Source organism: Mus musculus, chromosome 16 (assembly GCF_000001635.26).
Source record: "Mus musculus strain C57BL/6J chromosome 16, GRCm38.p6 C57BL/6J".
Taxonomy (NCBI): Eukaryota; Metazoa; Chordata; class Mammalia; order Rodentia; family Muridae; genus Mus; species Mus musculus.
In genome coordinates, this window is record NC_000082.6 from 36,505,900 (window position 1) to 36,526,702 (window position 20,803).

The 20,803-nt window shown below is 43.4% G+C and overlaps 1 protein-coding gene across 6 annotated transcripts in view; it reads right to left on the reverse strand.

The window, feature by feature from the left end:
* The window catches only part of Casr (calcium-sensing receptor), a 71,557-nt gene that overhangs the window by 15,315 nt on the left and 35,439 nt on the right, over positions 1 to 20,803 (reverse strand). For 5 of the 6 annotated variants that reach the window (XM_006521730.2, NM_013803.3, XM_006521731.4 and 2 more), the window contains 3 exons: positions 11,703 to 12,129; positions 9,555 to 9,861; positions 3,695 to 4,579 (listed from right to left, as the gene is read on the reverse strand). In XM_006521730.2, the coding sequence (XP_006521793.1) occupies positions 3,695 to 4,579; positions 9,555 to 9,861; positions 11,703 to 11,887 (1,377 nt within the window). In that variant the 5' untranslated portion in view covers positions 11,888 to 12,129. Of the gene's footprint in view, positions 1 to 3,694; positions 4,580 to 8,573; positions 8,623 to 9,554; positions 9,862 to 11,702; positions 12,130 to 20,803 lie in introns of those variants that run through there. The other variant, XM_006521735.2, reaches the window with a different exon arrangement.

Here is a 20,803-nt window from a genome sequence, read left to right on the forward strand (position 1 = left end):
TGTACATCAGCATAACATGTTGCTTCTTGTTTTCTCTGTCAAGTGGTGGGAGGAAAAAGAATGAGTAAGTCGGGGGCTTGGGGGGATGGAGACATAGCAGGATCCCCAGTGCATTTGCAACACTCTGAGAAGGAACCACGCATTTCAGAGAAAGGTAAATGCACGCAGGTTCTGAGAATTCCACTTTCTTTTGTGTGGTGATATTTCCATCTTGTGGTCTTTGAGGGTATTCCCACTACAGGACTCTAGAGCTAACATGTGTGCCTTGTAGGCACCAGTGGGAAGCCCCTATCTACATACATTCTAAAAGGCAGTAGAATTTAGCCAGAGCCAAGAAGCCAGGAATGGTCCACGCACAGGTAGGACTTTCCATTAATGAAAGAAGTTTATGGTTGGCAGGGAGCCAGCAAAAATGAGGAAGAAAAAATTAACAGAATGGAAGTACGTGAGAGTCTGACTAGAAAAGATTTACATGAGAAACTGAATTCTTACAAAAAAGTTCATGGTGGATAGTGCTTAGAAATAAAACAGGGTCCTCCTTGGGTGTACCTCTCATGGGACATAGACGACTTGAGATGAGAAACAAAGATATCATGTCAACAGCTAATGAGAAACGAGATTTCTGCATCAAAAATTAATATGGGATTTGAAAAATGGTGCCGGGCAAGTGGCTTAGGAGCAAAGAGTTGAGAGATGGCAGACACTGGGCTGCAAGCTAATTCTCGGATGAGACTGAATATAGGTGTCAGGTTCCTACCTATTTAGGCCCACATAATGATGTCTCTACTTGCTGGTACATCTCCTGATAGTGAGGGACACGGCCAAGATCTTAGAGAGTCTGGAGGCTTCTGGGGCTCAATGGAGACTGTAATGATCCTGGGAAACATGTCAGCTAAGTGCCCGTGCCTGCCATCCTCAGCACTTGGGAGCCATGTTCCAGTCCTCACCCATCTCTCCTCTGTAATCTTTTTGAACTTAAAGCTACTGTAGAAGCTGCAAACCAGGGAATAAGGAACAGAAAGACAGAGATGGAATCACCTGTGGTGGGAACACTTCTGAGCTATGCAGCAAGACTAGTCACAAAATTTCCTTTCCCCCTTTCTGCACAGGTCAGTTTGGCTTGGGTTTTCTATTACATTACTAATGAGCTTGAATCATAACTGTAGTCCCTCCCCTGACTCAAATTTAGCCCTGGTCATCTTACTTCCTAGTCTGGGAGAAGAGTTACTGGAAAGTCAAGTTTCCCACAGAAAACTTCTTTCCCTCCCACCTTACCCTGCTCCTGTAGCATTTTCAAGAGCCAAGGTCTTCCTTTCATGGGCTATAGGTGTGAGGAGATATTTATGACCCAGATATTGGTGTTTAATTCATCTTACTTAAAATTTTGCATTTGAAGCATAACTCCTGAGGTCTTCACTGTAACTTAAGGCTTTTGGTAGAGGTTCAATGTGAAGAGGAGGCTCAGGGCAACCCACAAAGATTAGAAACTTCTGTTGGCAGTGATGTCCGAGGGAGATTTTCTCATTCAAGGAGGGCTCCGTGAATCCTGACTTATTTTATGAGTCTAGACAGTTCTCCTTATAAGTGCCCGGGAGGTGTTACATTAACGCACATACGTTACATGCTCTTTTTTTTTTTTTTTTTTTTTTTTTTTTTTTTTTTTTTTTTTTTTGTAGTATCTTTCACTGAAAGGTTTGTGGTGGTAGGGACCTGAATATAAAGTTGTTTTACTTCTAATTTTTATCCACAGATTAATTATGAGTATATTAAGAAACCCACATAACAAGGGCTGTCAAAATAGCTCAGCCATTAAAATGCTTGCATGAAGACCTGGGTTCAGTTTCCAGCACTTACGTAAAAGGCCAGACATGATGGTACATCTCTGTGGTCATAGCATTGGAGGGAAGGAGGAAGAGACAGAGACAGGAAGCTCATTGTCTGTCAATGAGCTGCAGGTTTAGGGAGAGAACTTGTCTCAAAAATTAGGTGGAGAGCTACTGAAGACACCCAAGAGTTGATCGCGGATGTCCGCATGCTTGTGACACACATGGCCACACCCATACATGAATATACACCCCACACACAAATTATTACTGGGATAGCCACATATTTGTTTATAGCTTGCAAGTTTGTGACTTGCTTTCGTATTTCATTTCATTTTTTAAAAGAAACTTGTGTGGACAGCCAGTTAGACATAAGTTCATGTTACAAGGAACTGGCTATCACTTAGAGTCTTGGCTTGCCTAAGATCACCGCTAGCCTGGAGATGCTGAAGCTGGGTCATTTGATTTGGAGTCAAGGGGTACTTCATTCCATTCTTACACAGTTTCTCTACTCCATTCTGGAGCTGAGAAAAACATACAAAAGGTATAAGATGGTCTGATTGAAAAACCAGAGTTGACATGCAAGACATGAGCAGTCACACAGGATATAAGCCAGACTTGATTGTTCCCTGCAGAAATTCATGAGATGACAAACATATGATGTCACTTCTATGTATAATTAAAAACTCCTGGACACTTAAATGAATAAGCCATAAAACACCTGTAAGACCTTCACTTAAGTCCTGTTTTGTTGTTGTTTTTTGTTTTTTTGTTTGTTTTTTTTTTTTTTTTTTTTTTTTTTGTAGTTATGGCTAGTGTTCCCCTTTGAAACATTTACTGTTTTAGGTTTGGCATGCCTTTTGTATGCTTGTGCCCCAACTTCGTACTGAGCTGGCCAGCCAGCCAGTCCAGTACAGGTAGAGTGACCTACAGCAAACCCAGTGTCTGCACACAGCACCACTTTCCTCCCTGTAAGCACATGGAATGCAGTAGGTATTGGACAAATGCTGGTTATTCACAAGGGAAAATATCTTTTACTCGGATGTTATTCAAGCCACACTAAAGCAGTCCCCAGACACTTGCGGACTTTTAGGAGCAATGCTTTAGGTGTTCTGGATGTGGGACTAATTGGCATTTGAGCTGCAGCTTTCCAGGGACAGGTAATCAAACACCACCAGTTTTGCAGCAGTCGGTTTCTTAGACGTTTGAAAAGGTTTCATGAATCCAATGTCCTACTTTGCTCTCATCTTGATATTGCAATTTTTGTAATCACCTGGATGATGGCGGCCTACCCCTGGGTGTGAGCATGAATGTGCCTTCAAAGAGGACTAGTTGAGGGGGAAAGATTCACTCTGATGCTGGCACCATCCCCCTGTCTGAGGGCCAGGAGAGAAAGGAAGAAGGGGAAGAGGAGGAGGAAGAGGAGGAGGGGGAGGGGGAGGGAGAGGGAGGAGAGGAAGGAAGGAGGAGGAGGAGGGGGAGGGGGAGGGGGAGAGGAAGGAAGGAGGAGGGGGAGGAGAAGAAGGAGGAGGAGGAGAAGCAGCAGGAGGAGGAAGAGAATGAAGGAGAAGAGGAGGAGGAATGGCTAGTAGGCCTTTGTCTCTGTCTCTGCTTCCTGGTTGGCCAAGAAGTGAACAGTTCTCTTATGCCACATACCGTTATGGCTATGATGCCCTCCCCAAGCACATGGGACCAAATGTTCCATAGGCTAGACCTTTGGAAACCATGAGTCCAAATAAATCCTTTTTGAAGTTGGTCTCTCAGGTACTTTGGGGTCACCGAGCCACAAAAGCAAATAATGTTTCTTTTCTGCGCCACCCCAATTCTGCTTTAAAACACACAGAGAACTACTAGCTAAGTGAGAGACTTACCTGCCAGGCCTCAACCTTCTTGATGTCTGCACAGGACCCGTTGGTGAAAAGCCCTCTTCCGGGTAAGCAGGTGTATATATCTTGCAGGGCGTGCGCAATGGAGTAGACGGCTAAGTACACGTTGTAGGATATCCGTAAATGTTCGTAGTCCATGTAAGGGGTCTCGACACTATTGATGTTTTCATCCCCCGTGCAGAGGGGTCGGAAGGCAGTGGAGCTATTGAGTAACCTGTTGCCGCCTTCCTCGTGACTTCTCACGAAGGTGTCCACGGGTAAAGGTCCTTTTGCGCCGTCTTGCAGGTGGCAATTAAATGTTTCTTCCCAAAACTCTTTGGCAAAACCATTGTGGACAGACTTCCTGGGATGGACTTTCTGTAGGAATTCTCGGAAGCCTGGAATCTGCCCAGCCTTCAGACCGAACCCAATGGTACCCCCGACTACATGGAAGTACTCAGGCATAGCAATCAGGGAGGAACTGGCCCAGGCCTCGCTGGCCAGCCAGATCCTGCCTGTGATGTTACGGCGCACAATCTCCTTGATGAGAGGTTCTAGGTCTGGGCCGCTGGAGAAAACGACAATGACCTTGGCTGTAGAGTTCTGGATCACTTCCACCACCTGCTGGATCTCTTCCTCATCAGAGTACTGGGAGATGAGCTCGCTGAAGTCAATGCAGATGTCCCTCTCCTCGGCTTCCTCTCGGAACTTCTCAATGCCAGGCCTGCCATAGTCGTCGTCGGCTGCAATTGTGCCCACCCAGTTCCAACGGAAATACTCGATAATGTCAGCCATCGCGGTGGCCTGGTGTTCGTCGTTGGGAATGGTGCGGAGGAAGGACTTGAACTGGTTCTTATTGCTGAGAAGCCTGCTAGAGGAGGCGTAGCTCACCTGGGAAGAACCAAGAACTTAGAATGAGTGAGTAAGTGTGTGGTGCTGGGCCAGTCTCAAGGATTAAAGTAATGTCACTTATCAAAGGTGTTCAATGTGGGCAGGATGGAGGTGTTAGAACAATCAGGCACTTCCACTCCAACATGAACCCCCAAGCACCTGTTAGTTTATTTGGCAAACTTCCTAATTCCTAGTGAGTGATTCTTAATGGCGATGCTCTCAAAACTGCGACTAGCAATAGACTTAACCCCTCTCGGAACATCTCAATGCCAGGCCTGCCATAGTCGTCGTCAGCTACAATTGTGCTCACCCAGTTCCAAGGATAATGTCAGCCATCCTGCAGGGAGGGGAGGGGAGGGGGAAGGGGAGGGGGAGAGGAGAGGGAATGTGCTTCTCTCTAAAGGAGTCTTGTGCCTTCCAGCTTCCTTTGAGGTACCTCTTTGGTTATACTAGATGTATGTGCTCAATTGACACATGTTTTGCCTGTTGGGCTCAGGTTCCAAAATGAACATTATAGCTTCCAGCTTTCTGTTATGGATGCTTTGACCATGATCCAATGTCTGGGAGAATCAACTTTCCTATAGTTATAAACTTTAGGCTCTTCCGAGGACTCCCAAGGAGGTTCCTCCTCCGACTCTGCTCATTTTATCTCTTCCCATTTCCCAACATTCCTCTTCTACCTTCCTTGCTCTTTAGATAAAACTAACACCAGTTACAGTATACTTCCAGAGCTGTTTAGCTTCTAGACTCAGTTAGGTCAATCAAGCTTAGCAATGTAAAGCTCGTTTATCCCACAGTTCAATAGCAATAACGAACCTCACTAAATATCACCAGAAAAACACCTTTCTTTCTCCCGGCTTCTTCTCAGGACTTCAACTACCACCTAAACCCCCTTTGTTTACTCAACTGCAGGTGATGACTAAGACTTGTCCAGACTCTGATGTGAGTCTCAGAGAGGCTGAAAGGGAGGCCTGGAGGAAGTGCGTTAAGAGAGGCCCCTTGGTATTGCAAACTTTATATGCCCCAATACAGGGGAATGCCAGGGCCAAGAAGCGGGAGTGGGTGGGTAGGGGAGCAGGGCAGAGGGAGGGTATAGGGAACTTTCGGGATAGCATTTGAAATGTATATAAAGAAAATATCTAATAAAAAATAAATAAATAAGAAAAGCAAAAAAAAAAAAAAAATAGGTTCCCGCTCTGCACTGTAGGCAGGTCCACATTTGCTGCCATGGTTGTCCATCAGAGACAGAATTTTTTTGATATTCAGAGATCACTGTTTACTCTGCAACATTTAAAAATATATATATATATATCACTGCACAGGAGATAGGCAATGGACTAGCTGACTAACACTAGCAAGATTCTCAGGCTCTCTTCTCCCCGGGATCCACTTAATGTCTGAAAGGGTCAGAGAATCAATGCCCCTGTTTGGGCCCCTGGTAGCACCCCTGGGAGTCATCACAGCTCACCAGCTAGGGAGTCCCAAGGTATCAGAGCATTTCTTCTGATGAACAGACAGCTTTCCTCTTAATAGAGTCCTTCTGGGAACTGAAGTAGCATTTAACAGCCAGTGTTTTCTAGTTCCCTAAGGCACCCTGGAACTTCTTCAGAAAACAGGCCCAAGAGATCAACAGGGATGCTTTTCACACACTTCTTACTAATGGGAATAATTAGCTTCATTTGGGCAATCTTTTAAAATAAACATTTTCAACAGGTACCTTTGTCATTGATTTAGAGTCTTAATATGAAAAATATCCAAGATACTGGGCTATGAAAGACTCAATCAGATTTGCAAAGGCAACTACTCTGCTAAGGGCTTTGATCTAGAGGCCATACTATGAAGGGACAACTTTTTAAAAATCTGAATAATCCCCTCCTGGTTCCATAGAAATTCAGGATCTAGGTGATTAAATGAAGTGATTTGTGTTACTAATTTTTGAGAACCTGTTTGGAGGTCCTAGCAGGGGAGCTCAGTTACTCCACTCATTGGCCTTCCTCTATTCGCTCTCGAGAGTGGGTGGGGATGGGGTCCTCCTTGACCATGTGAGCAGCTTGAGGAAGAATGTACCAGGAGTGGTTGGAGAGGAAAGGTACACCTGCCTCGTCAGCCAGATCAGGTGAATCAATCCCCGTGAGTAATGGGGTGACAGATGTCCTAGCCAGCTCCACGTTATTAATTTTTGAAAGTTTTGTTTGTAGATTAAAAAAAAAGAGAGAGAGAAAGAAGGAAAGAAAGAAAGAAGGAAAGAAAGAAAGAAAGAAGGAAGGAGAAAGAAAAAGAAAGAAAGAAAGAAAGAAAGAGAAAGAAAGAAAGAAAGAAAGAAAGAAAGAAAGAAAGAAAGAAAGAAAGAAAGAAAGAAAGAAAAAGAAACTGGCTTCAGAGTTAGGGATTTGCTCTGACATTTGCCCATCATTGCTCACTTCTTTATTTACTTTTGAAAAATGAACCAAAAATGTTTATAAAAGGATATAAACTAAAACTCATAACTCATACTATCTCTCGTGGATAATATTCTCTTAATGCACTTAATATAATATTTGACCTGTTTTCAAAAGACAACCTATAAAGTCAAGCAAATGTCACTTAGTGTCCTCCCAAAACAAAAAGCCTTTAAAACCGTATCAAACTTTCTTTGACAGAGGGGGAAAACAACATGGAAAATTTAGACCACCATCTGGCCCAGTTTCTTCCAGCTTGTCTTTTTGTTACACCCACTTGGTGGCACGATGGACATATAAGTAACAGCCCTGGGCTTGTGACCCTACGAACAGAGCAGTGTTTTCTAGCCCTGCAGTGCAATCCACTGGGGAAGGATCGAAGTTCCAGATAGGCTGTATCCTAGCCTGTTAGGTCATGAGCTCTGCAGGGTTGACCCAAGCAGCTCCCTCAGTGATTCTAAGTTCTAACAGAAAAGAACGCCTGCTCAAGATTGACTAATAATCATCACCTGCATCCTAGTCATTCTCTTTATCCTCTTCTTCATCAGTTCTATAACTTTGTTGGTGGTGGTGTTTTTTTTTTTTTTTTTTTTTTTTTTTGGGTTTTTTGGTTTTTGTTTTTTTTGAGACAGTGTTTCTCTATGTGATCAGTGCGCTGCAAGTTTAAATCTGGCAGGCAGACTCTGCAGCATTATTTTAAATGCATCATGAAGGTAAGTTGAGGCAGAGTATCACTTTGTAGCCCGCCCATGCTGTAGAGCAGTCTGATCGCAAAATCACAGAGCTCCACCTGCGGGGTTTCAAGGTGTGAGTTCCACCAGACCCGGGCAGCTGCAGTCTCCTTACCACTTTGATCAATCATATCCTTCTTGTCTTCTAGCCATGCAGAAGAGAAGCTCTCTCCTCCTGCTCTTTACCTGATGTCATTTCCTTCCTCTACCGCTGGGCTGACGACTCCCCTTCACAGTGCTTTTAAAATACTGTTTCACCAGCTCCCAGATGTAAACATGCCTAGCACATTGACTAATGCTGACGGGGTCAGAGCATTTTGGTACAAACATGACAAAGCCACGTCTTTCCTGTGTGGAACATCTTTACTTTCTGGAAGTGTAAGACAAGAATGCCTCTATTGTTATGAGTCTGCAAAGGATTAAGGCTCTCAGCAAAGAAGCAGACCTTTTGCAACAAGAGAAATGGAAATTTATTGATATGAATTTTGAATATTGTTTTGAATATTAAACACTGAAAAAAATTGAACTCTGGTCCTTAATTTAATTTACAATTGAAGGCCATATCACAACCAAGCTGATTCTATCTATTTTCTTATCCAGAGATGTTTAAGCTACTTGCAATTTTCACTGTGACAAAGTGATGTAATAGATCTGTAGTTATTAATCCAAAGAAAGATTGACTTGATAAGCCATAGTGCCAAAGGAAGAAATCAGGCAATAAAATGGCATTTAGAGTTTGCTGTGGGAGAAGTGGAATACAACTTTGAACCAATGCTTATAAAATAATTGCTCTGGTGATTGATTAGTATTTGAAAATGCACCCACCTCCCGCCTAGGCTGAGTTCCTGCAGGATGGAGACTGTTCATATACACTCTGTCAATATTTGTTGGGGAATATTAAGGTATGCTCCATTTCAGACACAGTGATTAAGCTCCTCTATTATGGGGAAGCAGGCTTTATTTCCCCCTGAACGAAAGCTGAAAATAGGGAAAAAGAGACTTTGAGGAAAAAGAATAAGGGGCCAATATTTTTTATTTGATTTTGATTTGAGACTTACATCATAGGATCTTATTTCTTTTGGTAAAAATAGAAGGCCAGCTGCTAAAGGAGTGAATGGGAAATGACAGTGAGAAAAAAGGTGGAGTTATATACGCTAGAGTTATTTTGAAAAGAATATTGGAAGCCAGGCGTGGTGGTGCACACCTTTAATCCCAGCACTCGGGAGGCAGAGGCAGGTGGATTTCTGAATTCGAGGCCAGCCTGGTCTACAAAGTTAGTTCCAGGACAGCCAGGGCTATACAGAGAAACCCTGTCTCGAAAAAAACAAAAAAACAAAAAAACAAAAAAAACCAAAAAGCAAAAAACAAAACAAACAAACAAACAAACAAACAAACAAAGAATATTGGAAGAACAGTGACGGTCTCATTGGCATAAAGGTCACAGAGACCCCAAGTGCTCCTGATAACAGTGCCCACTTACTTTTGTGTCTATGGAAAGCCCCAGAGGATACTGCTAGCATGCAACTCTTCAAACCTGTTTCTCCTGCTCCCTGAGTCTGTTGCTTATCTAAGGAGATGTCACTTGGGTGGAGGATAGCTCAGAGGTTAAATGGTTGTACTGTTGTTTCAGAGAACCTGAGTTCGGTTCCCAGGACCTATGCTGGGTGGCTCACAACCACATGCAACTCCAGCTCCAGGAGATCTGACACCTCTGGCCTCTGAAGGCATCTGCACTTGTGCACATATTTAAACACACACATAATTTAAAGTAATAAAAATAAGTCTTAGGAAGGAAGGTAGCATTACCTGGGGGATATAGAAAAGTCCCAGCAGGTTGGCTACCGCTGTGGAGACACCGGAGCCGGTTGCTCCCACCACTGCGATGGTTGAAGGGATGTGCTCGGAGCAGTTGCAGAACTCATCCAGGTTCAGAGAATCGATTTTGTTCTGGGCAACAAAACTCAAGGTGGCCTCCAGAGCCTTGGAGACGGTGTTACAGGTGTCGAATATCCTATATCCCAGAGTCATGTTGGGAAGAAGGGCGGGGCTGCTGTTTATCTCCTCTATGGCAAAGATCATGGCTTGTAACCATCGGAATCCACGGAAGTTATACCTGGAAGACAGACATGGACTCAGTGGAAGACCCTGTTGGAGTGAGGACTGTCAGAGCTGGGCTTGAATCTTGGCTCTATTACCCTTTGGTTTTGTGATGTGCTCAAGGTCCTCCATGTAAATACAGGAACGACACTTTCCTATTAGGCTGCCTTTAAAGATGTCAGGAGATTGGTAAAAATTCTCAGCACAGTGCATTCCCTTTGAATTAGGGAACAATAATAAAATGACTGTTATTGGTATTTAGTTGAATAATTTATTGCTGCATTCTCTAGCATAAACTTTGCAGTAGCTGGTGTGAGGGTGTGAAGGTGCAAACTGAAGGCTTGGCTAGGTGCGGTGATATATGCCTGTGTGGTATATAATTATCAGGCTGGAGTGGGAAGGTTGTGAGTTTGAGGCCAGTTCTGGGCTACATAGCAAGTCCCCCCCCCCCCAAAAAAGCACCAGGGGACTGTAAATAGATGAGGATATTAGTATGTGGGAACCTAAAAATAACCTCAGATTTGTGGATTTGTCACAAATTTAGATTGTGACATTCCTGGAGGTTAAAGCAGAAAGTGAGACGATCCTTTTGTAGATAAGTATCAAGTATTAAAAGAACTGCAAACAAAAGGGGTAGGAGATGCCTTAAAAATTCTGTGTGTTGGGCTAATTTATAATTTTTGCTTTAAAAATATGACCATTGCTGCTTTTAAAAGAACATTATTTTAAGCAAAAAAAAAAAAAAAAAATCAATAGTGCCAGTTTTCTTACTAGCTTGGGATGGTGAAGGCTAGATAAATGTGCTGACTCAGCAAATCGGGGTCCAGCAGAAAAGCCATCAAGAGAGGCTGGCTCCTCCTCCTCTGAGTTGTGGGCCCAACTCAGACTTATCGACAGGAGGGGAAATCTGTTCCATTGCATTCTACTGTCTAGTCAGGTTTCCAGAACTCTTAGTCTAACCTTGGATGTAAAAATTTCCATATCTCTTTATGTTTCTTTCACCACATAGTTGCTTCAAACTTGTAAGGTTATTGGGAGATACTAGATTATTTTTTAAAATATTCATTAAATGTTATTTTTATTAAGAAACAAAACAAAACAAAACACTGCTCAACTGGTTCTGCTCTCGTTAACACATTTTCAGGGCAAGCATTTTGTTCGTCCGCAAGGCTGTTCCGTAAGGAGCAACATGGGCAGCACTTGTCAACGTGGGTCATATGAAGATATGGTCAACTTTGACGCAGTCTTACACTTAGTTTTTTCCATATTCATGAGAAAAATGTCCCTGGCTGTCCTTACAAACAGAAATCTAGTTTTGTTGGGATAATGTTGACCTTCACTTTCCAGCTATCATGAAGCTCAAGGTGAAGTCTGGGTCCCTTCTTGAAGCTTTGCGGTGCAGAGGGAAAGTGACACTCTCAGAGAAGCGGAGTCATATGTAATATGAGTTCATGGCCTCTGAGCTTCTCCTGTCTAAGTGAGGTGATACTCTGCTGACCACATCCCGTTATGGAGCTGTCTGTGTCTGGATGCCACGTTCTAAAGGGGTCGCGATCAAGAAGGTAGCTCCAGGTGGGGGCAAGCAGAATGGTGAGAGGTTAAAAAGTCACACAGGAGAAGGCTCTGGCTACAAAATTACTGGCCCTTGACAGACCTGGTGTTTTCTATACCCTTGGGGTTTTGCTTTTTGGGAAAAGCGTTCTTTAAGGAAAGAAAAGGAGGGATTGATAAACCTTAGCACGATAACCAGTTGTTTTGAAAAGGAGAGAGATGGTTTTTAATGTTGCTTTGGGTCCCATGCAGCTTTTTCTATCATCATCCAAAGATGAAGATACCCTCAATTCAGCCTTTCCTTACCTGATGCACTCCACAGACTCTGGTCTTGACTTCAGATCTTGATCTTTGGCTGCTACTCCAAAATGGATAGGAAAGAGACCTCCTAGGATAATGTCCCCCTTCTTTTGGGCTCGCTGGTCAGGCCCATAGGCAGAGGAGTGCCAGGTGAGAGCCAGGAGGGCCAAACAGTAGCCAAACCATGCCATGGCTCTGCCTTCTCTCCAGGGGACAGTTAAAGGTGTTAGTGGTTTGGGGGCCCGAGAACTCCACAGCCCTCGGTGTGGTTCACGCCTTCTGATGGGGATACATGTCTACAGAGTGGTTAATGACAGAAGAGAAGTCATGGCCCTTCTGTGTCCATTTCTGCCTTCTCCGATGCAGAGGTGTAGGGTGGTTGGTCCTCGAGTCCTGAGAAGTGACATCATGTAGAGACTGCCCGAGATGTTTTCTAAAAGAGACAAAGTAGATTCAGCTAAGCCTATGTTCCATTATAGTCCGATGACAGGGGTAGCTCAGAGTTTCCATTTAGAGGGGCTCAGGGGTGACAGATTGGGGAGCATGGCTTAGGATCACAATTTTACAGCACTATATGTAAGATACGGAAAACTTCAGTTGCCCATATTACAGAAGGACCGTATCCAGTTCCGAGAGGCAACGTTCTAAAGAGGCCATCAACATGCACAGCCTGCTCTGAGGCTGCTGCCTGTAAACCAGTCATCGCGTGAATGGTGGGTGGAAATGTCCCAGAAGTAGCCGCTCCTTTAGTTAAAATACCAATGGTGCTTTATTTACCCATATGCTCCTATAGCAAACACAGAACAAATTTCATTTAAGTTTAAATCTGACTCGAACCAAGCAAAAATGTCAGAAAAGATCATCCATTCTTCATTTATTTTGATAGCCCTGTCCCCTTTTAGCGAAGGTCTGTATTTCCAGTTCGTAATATAATGGTTTACAAAGCTTTTATGAACATTAAGATGAATGTAGCACCTTAAATGGTGGGTTACAACATAGTGGGACTTGCAATGGAATGTGAGGGATCCTGGAAATTTTGACAAGGGCCAGCAAGATGGCTCTTTGAGTAAAAGTGCTTGCTACACACGCTGATGACCTGAGGATCTGAGTTCAGTTACTGAAAGGGGAGGCTGGACTCTTAAATGTTGTCCTTTGATCTTAATATGTGCACAGTGGCAAACACTCCCCCCCTGAGCCCCCCATACAGTTTTAAAAGGAGAAAATGGCAACCTTAAAGATTTCCTGAAGACGCATCGGCTACACATTAATTCTAAATCAAATGCACGATGAATCTGAGGTGCTCCTGGCAGTGCTTAGCCGGCTGCCTCATGTGATTTTACCACCACCTTGCTTCTGAGAACACATGTACTTTGGCACTAACCTGCCATCCCACTGGGTGGCAAACTGATGCTTTCCAGAAATGCCTTAGCTTGGGATTCTAGACAGTTGTGGGTATGAACTGCGGTGTTTTATTGAACACACAAAGTTTTCTGCTCGTAAACAAACATAATGGCTTAGTTACAGATAGCAGACATTTTCTATTTCCCTATTGCCATCCGTTGGCATGTGTTGAAACATTGTATTTTCAGGTTGTATTCTGTCAGAAGGTTTGTTTTTTAACTTCGTCATTTGAGTTGCTGATTTGAATGCTTTGAAAAAGTGAAAACCATTCAATGGATTTTGGCTTGGGTGGGATTGGGGCAGATTTTCAACAATTTCTGAGATGTTTCTAATCATACTTCTGCCATTTTGTACTACATATTTATATGAAGTGGCATGTTTAGCATTGACATTTACAAATCAGACATCAATGAACTCCCGACAATGTTGAAGATGAAGCATAATTTTTAGCTGAGATTGATTTATGTAAACATAAACAAGTACATTCAAATCAGTATGCAAATTTGCTGTTGTCTTTAGTAAATGTTAAAATTATATGTATACTAAATGTCCTATAGTTTTTTTTTCTCTTTTATTCTTTTCTTAAATACAGGATCTCTCTGTAGGCCTAGCTGGTCTGAAGCTTTCTATGTAGACCAGGCTAGCCTCAAACTCTCAGAGATCTGCCTACATCTGCTTCAAGTGCTAGGATCAAATGTGTGCACTACTATGCCTGGCTCCTAATCAGCTTTAAATTGTTAACTTGACATAGCCTAGAATTATTTGAGAAAAAAAAAGTCTTGCTTTAGAAATTGGCTATATAAGGTTTTCCTGTGGGCATATCTTTGAGAGACTGTCTTTTATTGATCAAAACAGACTGGCCCAGTCCCCTGTGAATGGTACAGTTCTTAGGTTGGTGGTTCTAGGCTGTACAGGAAAGTCAGCTAATTATGGGCCTGTAAGGGAACTGGTATGCAGCACCCTTCCTGGTTTCTTCCAGGTTCCTGGCTTTGAGCTCCCTCACTGAAGGACTTTGACCTTCAAGTGTAAGATGAAATAAACCCTTTCTTCTTTTAAGTCTCTGTCTCTGTCTGTCTCAGTCTGTCTCTGTCTCTGTCTCTGTCTCTGTCTCTCTCTTTCCCTCCCTCCCTCCCTCCCTTTCCTCCCTTTCCTCCCTCCCTCCCTCCCTCCCTCCCTCCCTCCCTCCCTCCCTCCCTCCCTCCCTCCCTCCCTCCCTCTTTCTTTCAAGACAGGGTTTTACTGTATAGCTTTGGCTGTCTGGAACTCACTCTGTAGACTGTGCTGGCCTCAAACTCAAAGATCACCTGCCTCTTCCTGAGTGCTGGGGCTAAAGACATGTGCTACCACAACCTGCCTCTCTAAGCTGCTTTTAGTCAGATTTTTTTTTAAGTCACAGCAACAGAATGAAGCAAAAACAGTTAATAATTGCTTTAGATACCTTCCTTTCCGATTCATTATCAGTAAAGATTTTATTTGTGTGACTATTTTATATGTCTATATACCTAAGGCCATATCAATTTTCTTTTTCAGAAAAGAGTGGGGACGAGTGAGGATTCTGGTAAATTCTGGATCAACCACCACTGGCTCTGGGGAAGCCTTTCTGCTGTAACCTCATCAGCCTGCTAAGACGCCTGGGCTGTGTTCATCCCAGACCCCACATCCAGTGGCCTCCTGGGAATACTGATTGCTTTTCTATGTTGGCTCCATATCATCTTTCTCAAGTTCAGGTTAGGGCCAAGGACTACGCTGTCAGCTGGACATCTTCATGTGACTCACCCCCCCCTGAGCTGCTACATCTTAACAAGCCCTAAACGCCCCTCCCTCCAAAACTTGCTCCTCCCTGATTGTTTCCTATTACAGAAAATTATTTGGGACCCACCACGAAACAAGCTTTTTCCGTGTCCCTCTCATGATCAGGGTCACTGCAGAGTCTTCTTTCTAAGTCCCCTGGAAACACACCCAATTCTCCCAATTTTCAAGGGCATCTAAAGTCTTTTTTTTTTTTAACCTGGACTTATACATTTCTTCCTGACTTGCCTTCCCACTGTAAGGGAATCTTCATTTTCATTGTTTACTTTCTTTAGCTTTTGAAACAGGTCTTGCTAGGTAGTTCAGATTGGCCTAGAACTTGCTATGTAGCCCAGGCTGTCCTTAAACTTGAGATTGTCCTGCCTCCCTCAGCCTCAAGGTTTATAGGCATGTACCACCACTCTCAGACCCACTTTCAGTGTCGGCACTGCAGGCTTTCACAGTCAGCCCTGGCTTTGACTGTGTTTCTACAGTCCCAGTGTGGGACTCTGGGTGAGTTGCTGGATCTCTGTGAACCCAGTAATACTATGCACGGAGACGCAGCAGCACATGTAAACCTCTAGACATGGCTAGCTGTGACAAACCTCTTTCTTGGAAGTTTTTGTATTATCCAAGGTCACATACAGCCATGTTCACACAGGTACAGGATGGACTTTGAGCACAGTCTGCTCCATACTTGTCTCCTCCCCCCTTCTCCCATTGGCTCCCTTTGTTCCCAGACAGTTTTCCTTCTGCTTCTGTGTCACTTGCACATACATGACTTTATGTGTGCCTTAATATGTGTATATCCAACTGCACCCATTTCCCTGCCGATGACATAACTTCACTCTTCTTTCCTTTAAAAAGATTTTAAAATTTTAAGTTGATGAGAATGAGCATGTCTGTGAATGTATGTGTTGTTTGTGTGTATGTGGTGTGTGTTTTTGTGTTTGTGTGAGTGCATGTGTGTGTGTGTGAGTGTATGTGGTGTGTGTATATGTGGTGTGTGTTTTTGTGAGTGTATGTGTGTGTGTGTGAGTGTATGTGGTGTGTATATATGTGGTGTGTGTTTGTGTGAGTGTATGTGTGTGTGGGTTTATGTGAGTATATGTGGTGTCTATGTCTGTGTGTATATGTGGTGTGGGTTTGTGTGAGTGTATGTGTGTGTGTATGTGGTGTGTGTGGGTTTATGTGAGTATATGTGGTGTCTATGTCTGTGTGTATGTGTGTGTTTGTGTGAGTATATGTGGTGTCTATGCCTGTGTGTATGTGTGTGTGTATATGTGTGGTGTGTGAAAGTATGTGGTGTATATGTGTGTGCATGTGAGTATATGTGGTGTGTATGTGTGTTTGTGTGAGTGTATGTGTGTGTATGTGTATTTGTGTGTGTATCCATGTGCAAATGTGCCCAGGAAGGCCAGAAATTGGACGTTGACTTCCCTGGAACTGAACAATAAGTAGTGTGAGCTGCCCAGCTGGGGAGCTTGCTACTGAATCTCAGGTCCTCTGCAAGATCAGGAGGCACTCCAAACTGCTGCATCATCTCTCCAGCCCCCCGACTTTATCCTTTTTGTGGCTGAAATAATACCATTGTGTACACAAACCACATTTCTAAGTCCACCCCTTTGTAGTTGTACACTGAAGTTGTCTCCATGCCTTGGTCTTGTGGATACTGCTGCAGTACTGATGTGCAGGTATTTGTGTGATATGCTGATCTGGGGTCTTTGTGGGTAAATTCCCAGGAGTGGTAGAGCTGAGCCATATGGCAGAATTTTTATTTATTTATTTATTTATTTAGAGGAAACTTTACTCTGATTTCCATAGAGGTAGGACCATTTTGCAGTCTCACCCCCTCTACAAAGGCCCTACCTTCACATCCTTGCTAATACTTGTTATTCCTTGTTTTCTTGATGCCTGGTGTACTGACTGGAATGAGGTAGGCTTTCAATTTAGTTTTTATATGTACTTCTCTGATGGCTAGCGCTGTTGACAAATTATTATATGCTCATTGGCTATTTGTATTTCATCTTTTGAGAACTCTCAGTCCACTTCATTAGCCTGTTTATTAATTGTTTGGTGTTCAGTATTTTGAGGTCTAGTTATTAATTCTTTTTTTAAACAATGATGTCAGAAGTATACATTGGAGAAAAGACAGTTTTTTCATCAATATGTGCTGGCAAAACTGGATAGTCTGTACACAGAATGGATCTACATCAGTATTTTTCACTCTGTACAAAAATTGACTCCAAATGGATCAAAGACCTTAAGCTAAGACTTAATAGTCTAAAGCTGATAGAAGAAGAAGTTCAGAAAACACTGTTAGGCCCCTGGGCACAGAGAAGAACTTTGTGGCTGCAACTCCAGGCACTCTGGTCACACCAATAGGGCAACGGGATTTCTGCACAGCAAAGGAAATGGAGCAAAGAGGCAGCCTAGGGAACGGAGAAACCCTTCCTAGCTGTACCTCTGACTAGCTGCTTTCTAGACTGCTGGTGATTGCTTTGAACCCTGCCCTTAGCCTGACTGAAATTCCACTCCCAGGCCTCCTAAGAGACTCTGACAGTCATTTAGCCAGTTTCACTTGACTTCACACGGGAAGAGAAATCAGAGACAATGAATTTCCATGAAATGAACTCCAGAAATGCCCAAACATCCACGATCACTCGAGTGTTTGGACTCCAATCTTAGTTTTGGATATTTGGCTTCATCATTTGGACCTGCCATGTATGCTCTTCTATACAGTTTAATATAAAAGTGGACAGAGACCTGGTAATATACAGACGATAAGCACATATATAATCATGCATAATTCTGTCCTTAGGAGTCCAGCGTCCATGGGTGGGAACAGTAGCTCCTGTATAGGAGCTCCAGCATTTACCTCAATGGAAAGAAGGGAGAAATGAGCTGCCCTACAAAAAAACCTGACCTTTCTTTCTTCAGACTAAATCCAACCATAACTCAGGCCCTGTCCTTAGCACAATGTCTTAACCAGTAAATGTTAACTGTTTGTCAGATGAATACTTAGGAAGAGAAAGTGTTTGGAGAGAGACAGACACTTCTGTGCTGATGAGCTATTGTGTTAGCTCTTGCAAACTCCAGTCTCTTTTAAACTGGGCAATGATTTGGCAAAGGAGGTAACACACAGTCACTTTGTAGGTGAGTAATAGGTTCTCGGTATACGTGGCTCACTCAAGTGAAAAGGCTGGCGCTTGAAGTAAGTATGCCTCAAGAATTCAGAATTTTAAGGAGTCCTGTGCCCTGAATTAGGTAGAAGTGAGAGCATTGTGTCTGGCTGGAACCACTAAGACCTCTTAAGGTTTTCCAGTAACACATTAGCTCCTAAGGGAAGTTTATGAACTTCAATAATTCACTCAATAGAAAACTCACGGTGAGAAGTAAAAGACTCTGGAAAACCTGGGGTCCGTTTGTAGCAGCAGTGAAAGCTGCCAGCCTAATGTAGTCTCTGTGCAGCCCTTGTGGGTCATGACCAGTGACTGGTTTACTTTCAGAGCTGAGAACCATCCTAGGCCCTCTCCTCCAGCTCCTCTCGCATGCAGACCGTCCTCTGCACTTCTGAACTCATCCTTCCCTCTGTCTTCTCCTGCCTGCTGTGGTCCCTTAGTTAGACATCCCTCACCTTCCCTGCAAAGAGTATCCTTCTTTCCTCTCTAGCCCTTGCTCCCACACCTAGGCATGACAATGAGGGCAGAACCAAGTCCATCCACTTAATCTTGGGTGTTCATGGCTGTGACTTTGTATTATTTCAGCTTGTAGCAATGAGACTATAAAAGTGTGTGAATAATCGCTAACAACACTTTGTATTTTTAAAAGATTTATTTTATTTATGTGTACGTGCGCCTCTCTCTCTCTCTCTCTCTCTCTCTCTCTCTCTCTCTCTCTCTCTCTCTCTCTCTCTCTCTCTTTCTCTCTCTCTCTCTCTCTCTCTCGTGTGTGTGTGTGTGTGTGTGTGTGTGTGTGTGTGTGGTGTTCCTGGGGAGGACACAAGAGGGCATCAGATCCCTTGGAGCAAGAATTATAGACAGCTGTGAGTTATCCTCCATAGCTTCGAGGAACTAAACTCAGAGGAGTAAACGCTCTTAACCACTGAGCCAGTTCAGCCCCAGGGTTCAGCTTTAATATTTGCATCTTGTATCTTCCCTTGTTTTTGCCACAACAAATTCACTGTTGGCTAGAAAGTGGCTAAAATAAAGTCTACCCTGCTCTCCCCCTCATTTCTGATGCTGTGTGTTCATGCATTATGTTCCAGTCAACAAGATTTAGGGCAGAGGCCTGGGGGCTTTTAAGAAACCTGCTTAGGAGAGCCAGCCCCTCACCCCTGCTCTGCTGATCAGAGGTGTACGTACTTGACAGCTGAGGCCCAGCTGGAATGCAGAGCAACATTCTAAGGAATGGTGGCTCTGTAGGGTAAAAATCCCTTGGATCAGAAACACACCCCTGAACTATCCCAACCTTCATGTGATAGAGAACACATTTCCCACTTGTTTTAGCCAGGGTTTTTCTATATTATTTTCTTAACTACTTATTCCTAACAGTACCTGTCCTGAGTTACAAACTCATCTGTGATCCATGCACTAAGTTTATTCCATTTAAATTACATCAATCCTGTTTGCCTTCCTCCAAAAAGTACCACACACAAAGCCAATGCTAATATTTGTTCTGTTTTTTTCCCTCCTCTATCTGGCAGACACATATCGGAAGCAGCTGGTTCCCTGGTTAGAAGGTTCTCCCCATCATGAGGATGTCATGAGGGGTGTTTTAGTATAGACAGGTGATTTCTCCTTGAAGTTCTTACCCAAGAGATTCGAGAAGGAGATGTGAGCGGACTGGGCTATGGGGATAAACTGAATCTTGGTTTTGAATGTCATGCAGCATCTTAGGGGCAGGGCCTGTCTCTTCCTCATTATTGTAGCCTACCACGAAGGTCCTCCAAGCACCACATCTGAAATGTAGTGGATAATACACACATATTTGTTAAAAGATGACTGGTACAGACCAGGTCTGGTTGGGCAATTTGCAGAGGGAGTAGGGAAACAGTCACCACACTTGACCTCAAGATTCCTGTGGGTGGGGCTTCTCCATGATCGCAGTTGCATCTATAGCATTGAACAAGGTACTGAATGAAGCTAAAGGGATACTTTAAAAAAAAATCTATCAGTTGAACTTGCCTTTGTGCAAAAATATAGGAGGTCCTTGTCTGGTTTAAGATTCCCAGTTGAGATCAAGTTGCCAGAGGATAAGGAAAGGCTAGTAATCGACATTTTGACTTTGAGTTTTCACCAAAGTAAAATCCTCCCTTATCTATCTTTGGCTTCAGTGTTTGTAGTAACTGTTTAATTCTCCATTCAAATGATTCTGTCCACCTAGAGAAAGCTGAGGCACAGATCTTCCAGACACAGAGCCTGCATGTATATTCAAAGCATGGCAAGCTCAGAAACTATGATTTCTCAATTTCTGAGTGGTAGAAATAATATTTCTAGATTGCCCATGAAAGAAAACGGAACAGGAAATGTTCACAAAGCCAAATTGATTTCCAATGGAGGTCATCTGTCTTTGTAGGCTGAGCACACCGATCTCTCTTTGGTTGATTGTACAGTAATCTTTGCCCTCTTTGTCACAGACTGTGGGGTTTGAACCACTAGCGTGGAAAGGTGAGGAAGGCCTATGCTTTAATGAGGATGAACAGGGAAAAGTAACTGAGAGAGTTCGAGCAATGACCAGCAAACTCTGGCTCTGTACCTGGCTCTGGCTACAGCTTTCCTTATTCTTGCCGTGGATGCATCCACAGTGAGGGGTTCTGTATAAACTTGTTGCCTAAGTATTAGGGAAGAAGAGACTATCATCATCCATGTGACCATCCCCCATCAACATGACTGTCCCCAGCCGTAGACCAGACTCCA